General features: G+C 32.8%; 1 protein-coding gene across 2 annotated transcripts; it reads left to right on the top strand.

The window, feature by feature from the left end:
• Positions 1–1,847: 1,847 nt before the first annotated feature.
• On the top strand, positions 1,848–9,744 carry LOC133681104 (uncharacterized). Of its 2 annotated transcripts, XM_062104207.1 has the most exons (6): positions 1,848–1,960; positions 2,089–2,171; positions 7,077–7,229; positions 7,314–7,657; positions 8,539–8,714; positions 8,893–9,744. In XM_062104207.1, the coding sequence occupies exons 2-6, from the start codon at positions 2,150–2,152 to the stop codon at positions 9,341–9,343; spliced, it is 1,146 nt and encodes a 381-aa protein (XP_061960191.1). In that variant the 5' UTR covers positions 1,848–1,960; positions 2,089–2,149; the 3' UTR covers positions 9,344–9,744. The 2 variants fall into 2 exon arrangements, with proteins under 2 accessions (XP_061960191.1, XP_061960190.1); XM_062104206.1 differs by having other exon boundaries at positions 7,077–7,657.
• The last annotated feature ends 800 nt before the right edge of the window (positions 9,745–10,544 follow it).

The following is a 10,544-nucleotide window of genomic DNA, read 5'->3' as shown; positions in this document are numbered from 1 at the left end:
TCTCCTGTTGCCATGCAAGCTTCACAAATAAAAAAATATATCTTGAACTCCCCAACATTAATTGAAATAATAAAACTCAACATGCATCTTGAAAATATAGTTATAGTTTTTTAAAGTAATTTTCATGTTAAAATACATCAAAATAATATTTTTTTATTTTTAAAAAATTATTTTTGAAATCAATGCATCAAAACAATAAAATACATGTAAAAAATTATTTTTTAGTAAAACAACGCGGTTGGGCCACGTTTTCAAATGGGCTCCAAAACATATTTGGTATTATGATGTATTATTTTTAAAAATATAATTTTTCTTCTCTTAAAATGTATTAATTTTTTTTTTTATTTTTATATCAACATATTTTTTAAACATATTTAAACGCAATTTCAAACACAAAATAAATAATGCTTAAACCTCACCTGACATGTTTAGTAAATCTAATGACATGATCTGAGTTTATTTTCAAATTAAATAAGTGAAAGTTGACTTGGTTAACATGATTTACCTAATAAATTAACCTTTAATTCAGTCAATTTAGTTAAAATTTAATTAGACTTTTTAAAAATTCAAAATAATATAATTTTTTTAAAAACAATCTCCAAACAATATCGATTTGAATTTATTGAATAACCCACGTAACATAAGAACTACGCCTTAGACCAATTTAGAGCATGTTTGAAAGTGTAGTTGTGGTTGTTTTTCAAAATGTTTTTTATGTTGAAATGCATTAAAATAATTTTTTTTATTTTTTAAAAATTATTTTTGAGATTAATGCATTAAAACGATCAAAAATATATAAAAACATATTTTTTAGTAAAAAAAATAAACTTTTTTTACGCGAGTTGGCCCGCGTTTCCAGATTGGCTTTAAAGTATATTTGGTATTATGGTGCATTATTTTTTCTCTTAAAATGTATTAAATAATTTTTTTATTTATTTTTTTTTTACATCAACATATATTTTAAACATATTTAAACGCAATTTCAAACGCAAAAAAAATAATGTTGAAACCCTACACGTGTTAAGTAAATCTAATGACTCAATCTAAGTTTATTTTCAAATTAAATAAGTGAAAGTTAACTTTATTAAATATGATTTAACTAATAAATTAACTCCTAGCTTAATCAATTTAATTAAAATTTGATTAGACTTTTTAAAAATTCAAAACAATATGATTTTTTTTTAAAAAAATCTCCAAACAATAACGATTTGAATTTACTGAATAACCCACGTAACATAAGAGCCTGTTTGGGAATGTGGTTGTGGTTGTTTTTCAAAATATTTTTCATACCGAAATGTATTTAAATAATATTTTTTTTATTTTAAAAAAATTATTTTTGAAATCAACGCATCAAAACGATTCAAAATATATTAAAAAAATTATTTTTAACAAAAAAATTAAAATTTTAAAAAATATAAATTAACTCATATTTCCAAACATATTCTTAATATTCTTAATAACTCGAGCAATTAATTTATTTTTTACTCTTTTTTGTCTCTTCCTTGCGTCCACAACTTTCTAAAAAAACACTTCCCCTTTAAGTGCTTAAAAACACTAATAAGTTTTTTTTAACCAAGCAGCAACCTAATTGCATGCATACTAGTATTTTATTTTCCTTCAAAATTTATTCTCAATAAGATTTTCACAGAATCTTAATTTTTTATTATTAAATTTAAATGTATTTTTTTAATTAAATTTTAAGCAAATCATTTAAATCCAAAGCAATATAAATTATTTTTTTTATAATATTTTTAAAATTTGCAATATGAAAACAAACTGATTTAAGAAAGTGGACCACAGTCATTGATTAATTATTCGGAAAAAGTAATTTTTTATGTTAAAAATAAAATACATATCACTAATATAATTATACTATATTATATAAAAAAAAATAGAGTATCTTATAAGCATAAGCTGCGTAACCTCCTTCCCTGTCTCTTGCATCTTCCAATCACACCAGGTATCTTCTCCTCCTCTCTCTTGGATTTCTCTCGATGCTGATACTAAAAGTGAAATATCTGGTGTATTAAGAGCCGAGCCGTATATTTATACCTGTAAGTAATTAATCTCTGTGATTGGTGTGTATAGGTGGGCTAAACAGAGGAAGATCTGATGTACGTGCTGGTGGATCTTAATTATACACAAGATCATGATGGCCCTTGAAAGTAAAGGTATGTTTATGCTCTGTTTTGTCGTGTTTTCTCTTCTGGGTTTTCTTTTTTTCTGAATTTTGATTTTTTTTTAATCTATTTTGAGTGTTAGTTCAATTATATGTGCGTTTGTGTAATCTTATTTTTTTGATGCAATAATATTTTTTGATTGATTCTCTATAATGGGTTTTGTTTATAATGGAGAATTGAATGGTAAAGATCACTGCTGTGTAGTTTAGCTTTGAGGCATAACAAGGTTGGTGAATGTGTTGTGGTGTTGCTGAGGGATATGGTTGGAGTTTGAGGGTTCAGTTTTTGATTTGGTTGCTGGTGGAGTGATTGCTACCCGAATGCTTAGAAATTCTAGTAGAGTGGAGGATATGTGATTTTATGCTTTGGGGAGATTTGGATGTCAGTGAGGAATTGTGTGAAATTGCAGGCGTATGAGGAATTTGAGACTCGAATTAAACACTCAAGTGGTGGTGTTCTGTGCATTTGTGTGACTTGAACTTTATTACTTGTTGAGTGGATGCACAATGTAGGTTTCCACATCTAGAGCCTAGGTTCAGAAAATGGTTTGGTGATTGTTGAATTGAAGAGTTTTGATCCTGGTCCTGGCATGGTCCTGTACCAATTTAATCTTGATCCTGTCACATGTTGCTTTAGGTGTGTACAATCGGCGCAGAGTTGCATGTAATTTTGGTATAAATGCTGCCATAACAGGTGTCTTGTGATTATAACTATATAGAAAATATAAAAGTTTAGTGAAACTATTTGTTGTTTTAGCCACGAGGAATTTGGTTCAATGTGTATTTTTAGAGAAGAAAACGTTATGTTAATTTATCTTCTCCAAAAACACTTGTCATTCTAAAGTACTTAAAATATAAATTCTTTTGATGAGATGGTCTGATTGAGCAGGATCTTCAATCCCCTTAATAAATTGACCCTGATGAGGATTTTAAATGACATCCAGGTTGGATCTAAGTTTTACCATTTGTTTTTTGTAGAATAGCATTGAATAACATGAGATTGAAGGCTCATCTTTCACAATAATCAATAACACTTGAGGACAGAACTCTCATAATCTAGTCCCTCCACTGATCACCCTCAAAAGAATCATCAAGAAAGTATCAATTTACCTGATCATGGCCTTCTCAAAACCCAATTCTACAACTATGCCTGCTTACTTCTCCTTCTAATGTCATCCGCTGACTAGCTAAAGTACATCCAATTTAGTTCCCAACTACAGAAGCATGAGCAGAATGTGTATACCTTGCAGATTTTGTTGGCTCCTAAGTTAAAATTTTACACAGGCACATTAGTAAACTGAAAAGCCCAAAACCCTTGACAATAGGATATCTTGGGAATTAGTGTAATGAACATAAGTTTGTTCTCCTTCATGCAACCTTATTCAAATAAAATCCATTAAAAACCTTAATTTGTTCATCCATGATAGTTTTCCAATAATCTCGGTAAAACTTGCCAAACAAGGGGCCTTCTCTTTTGCCATCTTCACAACAGTTTGTTTCACCTCTTCCTCTCCAGCCAATTTTTCATTTCATGAGAGATAAACAATTGAGACCACTTGAGACCTTGAAGCCTGTATGTCTCCATCTGCCAGTTGGAAAATCACTTGTCTTGATCTTATACCAGAAAGTTGGATTTGAAATCTGTGTACCTACACAAAATGATTTGTTTGTAAGAAACAACTTGGCCAAGCAACTAGTTGTAGCATGTCTAAAATTGCACTTTGTATGTGATTTATGTTTGGTAGAAGGGAAAGACCTAGGTGTTTTAAATTCATATAATTGTGCTTTGGTATCTAGATGCATTCTTGTGGTTTGAATGATGAGCTAATTGATGTCATACCATTTAAAAGGAGCTATTTCTAGATCTTGTTTTTTTGTTGCCTAGGGTTAAGTAGGCTTTGGTTATCTATTATGTGGATTTTTGCTTCGGGATGGGTGTCATGGGATGTATCTTTTACTTGGAATGCTGAAGATTGTGAGGTGTTCACTTGATGGGCTATAAAATTGTATACGAATAAGAGAAAAAAAATTCTAAACTCTTCTTGTTTTTGGCTAAAGTAGAGGGGATGTACAAGGAAGGCTTTTGAGGGGAAGAGTTGCTTTTGACTTATTTTTAGGATTTAACTCTGCACTTTTGGTCTAAAAAGCCATTTATTGAAGATGTTTCTTTCATTATAGATTTGGCAGATCAATTTCTTGTAACCAGAGTTCTTAGTTTGTGGTTGGATTTCATTCCCTTAGTGTCCTCTTGTAAAGTTTTTGGTTATATCAGAAGAAAGGAAAAGGCAGTTGTAAATGCTCATGTGATGTGAGACATTTTTTTCAACATTCTTGTCATAATAATGTTTATTGTACCATTTCATTAATGGTTAAGATTTTTAGGTTTTGAAGAGCTTAAGAAGAGTCCAATATGCAGTTGGTAAATCAAGCATAACTTTTAATCTAACTATTGGATTGAGTTGAAATTTTGACAGAAGATTCTGAAGGCCATGTTTCCTTTTGGGTTAAAATTTCATGATGATCGGAGATCGGGAAGGCCTTCAAATAAGGCTCGGAAGTTATTGTGCGAGATTATCTTTATTTATCTTGTTGTATTTGGATTCTTTTTCCTATTTAGATTAGAACTTTTAATTTAATTAGTATTCTAGTATTTAATAATCATAATGCTAGATGGATTCTATTAATTAGTTAAGTTTTAATTTAGAATCCTTTTCTTATAAGGATTCTAGTTTCAAAACTAGTATAAATAAGGATGTGTAGTTTATTTGTGATAGAACATTCAAATTAGATAAATTTTCAATAAAATATCAGAGATTTTCTCCATTTCTCTACAGTGTTTATGGTTATAACCTTGGGGCTTGGGAACCCTAATTTCTATCCACGCTATGCACTGCTTAAATTCGTATCAGAGCAGATTGGCCTATCTGATGGATGGAGATGGTAACAAGCTACCCCGCAATGTAGGAATGGAGGTCATCTGGGGCACTGTGTGGGCACAAAAGGTGGCACATAATCAGTTAGAGCAGGTTGTGGTAGGACTATCGCAAAATGTGGTAGCACTGTCTAAAGAACAGGTCCTTTAGCTGATGGAAATGCAAACAAGGATCGTGAAGAGGAGAGAAATTTGCCTAGAGACTTACCTTGAGGCAGGTTGAACATAGATATATTCCTAAATTCAATGAGATTCCTTTTTATAATGAAAGATTTTCAAAGAAAAGATTTATTAATTAGTTAACAGAGTTAGAAGCCTACTTTTATTTCAACAAGATTCTTTATTATAAAAAAGTATGGCTTGTAGTAGACAAATTTTCTTGTTGTGCCAGAAAATGGTGGTTTGAAGTTCTAGAATATTGAACTTGTACTGGTAAGCCTTTAACTCCATTAATAGAAAGATTTGAGATGATCATTAATTTTGGAGTTTATACAAGATTATGAGGAGATTTTATATTGGATAGATAAGCATTATTTGCTTTATGTTCAATGTGGAGTAGTTTGGTGAGAAAAAAAATCTAAGTTATCTAATTATGTTGAAGATAACATGACCAAAAAGGGTGTTGACAAACAGTTTCAGTCTGTTGACCTTAAGTTTGATAAGATAGTGGCTAACAATGATCTTTTAGTCAAGAATGAAGATCTTTCAAACAAAAACATAGAGGACATGGTAATTTCTAACAATTCTCATATTATGAAAGATTATTTTGAAGTTTCTTTATATACAAAGTTGAAATATAGGAAGTCTTAGATGATGAGGAGGTCAAGTTTGAGGTAAGTGGACTTCATAGGAACATAAAATTTAACATTAAATATTATTTTTTCTTTAGCATGTACACATCATGAATTAAATTTTGAAGTTCATAGGTCACATACATGCTACTTTATGAATATGTTAGCTACAATGCTATATTCAAAGTATTTGTTTCTTTGGAGTGGAATAGTGCAATTATTGACAGATAACTCAAGGGCGAGTTTTTCGGAAATAGAGTGGACTGACGTGGGGAAATTTCTTTAGTATTCTTGGCATAATAATGTTTATTGTATTATTTTATTAATGGTTAAGATTTTTAGGTTTTGAGGAGTTTAGGAAAGTCCAAGACATGGTTTTCTAAATCAAGCACAACTATTAATTCGATCGTTGGGTCAAATTGAAATTTTGAAAGGAGATTCTAAAAGCCTTGTTTCCTATGGGGTTAAAATTTCATGATGATCGGAGATTGGAAAGTCCTTCAAATAAGATCCGGAAGTTACTGTGCAAGATTGTCTTTATTTACCCTATTGTATTTGGATTCTTTTTCTTATTTAGATTATGACTTTTAATTTAATTAGTGTTTTACTATTTAGGAATTCTATTGTATATAGATTCTACTAGATAGATGAATTTTAATTTGGAATACTTTTCCTATAAGGATTCTAGGTCTAGAGCTGGCATAATTAGGAATATCTAGTTTATTTTTGTTAGAATATTCAGACTATTTAAACTTTTATTAAAATATCAGAGATTTTCTCTATTTTTCTACTATGTTTATGGTTGTAATCTTAGAGCTTGAGAATCCTAGCTTTTTTTCAACATATACATGTTGTGTCATCACATCACTAGATATGAAGGTGCAGATTATCTACAAAGGCTTTGCTTTACTATGCAAGGAATATATGCAGTTCCCTATCCATGTAGCAGCATTTTTTTTTGTATTCTTTTTTTCTTTTTTATGTAGTCCCCTTTTGGGGCCTTATTTATTTGCATATGATGTGCCACCTTATTACTCGGAGCCTTTCCCAGGATTTACGCACTTGGCAGCTCTTGCTTGTTTTACTGTTTATCAGGATAGTTAAATATGGTTGATGATACCAGATTATCAAAATTAAATTTTCTCAAGTGTTCTGTTTCATTTCTTCTTACCAGAAACTATGCAAAGGAGCTGTGAGGCCTCCTTAAAATGCCTCCAAATCAAGGGATTCCCTTGTGGGAATTCCTTTGAAGGGTTTCCTGAGTTTAAAGAAGAAATTGGTGCTCACCCAGGCAGGGATGTTGTTGAACCAGTTCACTCACTAAGCAGTGAGTTTCTTGAACTTCCAAGTGAATTTCACAACAAACCTGCCTACCATCATGATTTTGGCTCATGGCCGACCTTTTATCCAGACTCTCAAAAGATGCAGCAGCACCAAATGAATTGTTTTGAGAGCCAGTTTTATCCCTTTCCTCCGGAGACTCGATTTCAGCATGCTCCTTTCAGTATGTTTTCTCAAGGTCATCCATTTGAGATCCAGTTCCAAGATTTTCAATATTTTGTGGTCATAGATTTTGAGGCTACTTGCGACAAGGAAAGAAATCCTCATCCACAAGAGATAATTGAGTTTCCATCTGTCATCGTGAGCAGTGTAACTGGTCAACTAGAAGCTTGTTTTCAGACATATGTGCGGCCAACTTGCAATCAGCTCCTGAGTGATTTCTGCAAGGATCTGACTGGTATCCAGCAAATCCAGGTTAGCTTGGAATTCCTTACCGTTTAGAAAAGAGTAATAAGTACGTATTTCTTGGAATGTTGTCATTGGTGTTCAATTTACCTTGTACTAGGTTTGGCAGACTGACTTTCCCTTTAAAAGCATAAATAGTGTGCAACGAAATTTTTTAGTTTACTTTAGGAGTAATTACCAATACTTCATGAAGAGAGAGATAAACATAATGGAGAGATAGAAAAATTGCTTTGGGACCCTTCAAAGATGATTTTTTTATTTCCACATGCATGAACATTTTTTTACGTACTCCCTCTGCTTTCTATCTCTTCCTTGTATCTACCGCTCTCTTCATGGAGTAAGTATTGCTGGTTATTCCAGGAGTAATATAAAATTTCTCAGGTGTAACTTCCATTTGGTTATTGATTCCATGTCAAACACAAAGCAATCTGTGGTATCAACATTGTCAGCGGTTGGTTTCACTGGGCTTGGCATAGAATGAAAGTTGGATATGGACTGACACAATTGTCCCAAGTTGGAATGTTGTCAAAAAAGAATGTTCTATGACAATGCGATATAACCACTAGTACTTTTAGGCTCATAGAAGTCTTCTTTTTTGTCCCAAATGGATATTGAAGCATTTTATTGTGCTTGAAAAGAGCAATGAAGCACACAAGGAATGAAGGGACCTTGTGGATTGGTAGAAGTTAGTGGCAAGTGCTGTCCTTTTTTTCTTAGGTTTTGCAATATGAATCATTTCTTTGCTTTTCTGCATGCTGGCCATACTTTTTAACGTTTTCCTACCTCAACTAGTTTCTTAGAATTAGCTTTATGTTAATCTCTCTTGCTTAACTTTTTTGATGAACTTCATTTAACCTCTATCTTATTCTTGTATTTCTGTGTGGTTCCAGGTGGACAGAGGTGTTACTCTTAGTGAGGCACTCCTTAGGCATGATAAATGGCTTGAGAATAAAGGGATAAAAAACACCAAATTTGCCGTGGTGACATGGTCGAACTGGGATTGTCGGGTGATGTTGGAATCTGAGTGCCGATTCAAGAAGATCAGGAAGCCTCCTTATTTTAACCGGTAAATGATCATATATTAGCCTTTTGATTAAAAACCTTTCCATTATAAATGTATTAATCTTCTGCACAAGCTATTTTTCATTGTGAATAAACTGGAACTCTGTTGCATTTATTTTTTGGCAGACATGTTGAAAGTCCCTCTTAACATGATTTCAATTTTTTTTTTTTACATTTGCCAGATGGATCAACTTAAAAGTTCCTTTCCGTGACATATTTGGTGGTGCAAGATGTCTGAAGGAGGCTGTTGAGACGGCAGGCCTACACTGGCAGGGCCGTGCTCACTGTGGGCTGGATGATGCCAAAAATACCGCTCGTCTGCTTGCTCTACTTATGCGCCGGGGCATCAGATTCTCTATCACCAACTCACTGATGTGGCACACAACTGACAGTTCATTGTCATGCAAGCAGTCCGCTGAGAACCTGTCCCTTGCACCACACCAACCTCATAAGCTTAAGGAAATTCATATTCCTGTTTTCCCATATCACCCCTTCTGTTTCTGTGGTGTGAAGAGCAGCAAAGGAATGGTTCGAAAGCCTGGACCGAAGCAAGGTAGCCTGTTCTTTGGTTGTGGCAACTGGACTGCCACTAGAGGTGCCCGCTGTCATTACTTTGAATGGGCATCTCCTTGACTAAGATTATGGAAAACCTGTTTAGGTTTCCTCTCCGCATCCTATAGTCCTATCAGGATGTACTATGTAGAAAAAAATGACAAAAAAAAAAAAAGAGATGGAAAGGAAGGTAAAAAAAAGAGATGGAAAGGAAGGTAGCTGTTGTCTCCTAGTGAACAAAATTTAAATAGTTGGCTTAATTCTTGGAGAGTTTGGGAAAACATTGAAGTGGTAGGGGAGCTACAATTTGTAAAGCTGACTTTCATGATGACTGGAGAACAAATGTTGGATGGGTAGTTAGGATGATGCATTTGACATGCATGGACATGCTAAGTTATCTTTATGATAAATAACCTGTGAGATAGGGACAATTCGGTTTCCTATGCATTTCTAATGAGAGTGGATAGAGTTGCTTGCCCCAATTTCTGACTCATTTTTTTTACTTGTTTTCGAGAATTTCTTTGGGGTTTTGATGGTTAAAATGGGTCCGTTGAATAAGTACTATCATTCTAGCAATCAAGCATAAGACATTTTGAATGGAACGGAAACGAACGAGGAAACAGGAAAGGTGCTCATTTCTTTTTTTCATTATGCTTCAAATCATGCTACAATTTTTGTTTTCTTTTTCCCAGTAAGAACTACATCCTGCAAAATTTATTCTCAATGAATAAATTGCTATTTATCCTAGATTTCTAAAACCGTGGTTGAAACTAATTCCCTCATCCAAAATAAAATTGGGAGGTACCAATTTATTTTCTTTATTTTCTACCAAGGAAGAAAATACAATTTAAGTGATGAAGGTGTCTCCAATAATTGATCAGAATCGTATCCCTGGTATAAAAGGGCAACCTCAAATAATTGATTAGAATCGTGTCCCTGGTATAAAAGGGCAACCTTTGTTTCGCCCAGGTCGGTGAGGTTGACCTAATGACTTGACCAAGCCAGATGTAAATCCATGAAACACCGAGTTTACACTAAGAATGTGTTTGACAGTATCATAATGGTTGCTTTTCAAATAACTTTTTATGCTAAAATACATGCCAATGATTTTTTTTTATTTTTTAAAAATCATTTTTGATATCAGCACATCAAAACGATCCAAAACGTATAAATCATATTAAATTTTAACAAAAAAAAATTAAATTTTTTGGGAACGCGGTTGGCACCGCGTTCCCAGACACATTCTAAGAGTTTACTTTCACCGTTGAGTTTTATATCAGTG

Source organism: Populus nigra, chromosome 1 (assembly GCF_951802175.1).
Source record: "Populus nigra chromosome 1, ddPopNigr1.1, whole genome shotgun sequence".
Taxonomy (NCBI): Eukaryota; Viridiplantae; Streptophyta; class Magnoliopsida; order Malpighiales; family Salicaceae; genus Populus; species Populus nigra.
Note: the sequence above shows the minus strand (reverse complement) of the source record. Positions and strands in the feature narration are given on the sequence as shown.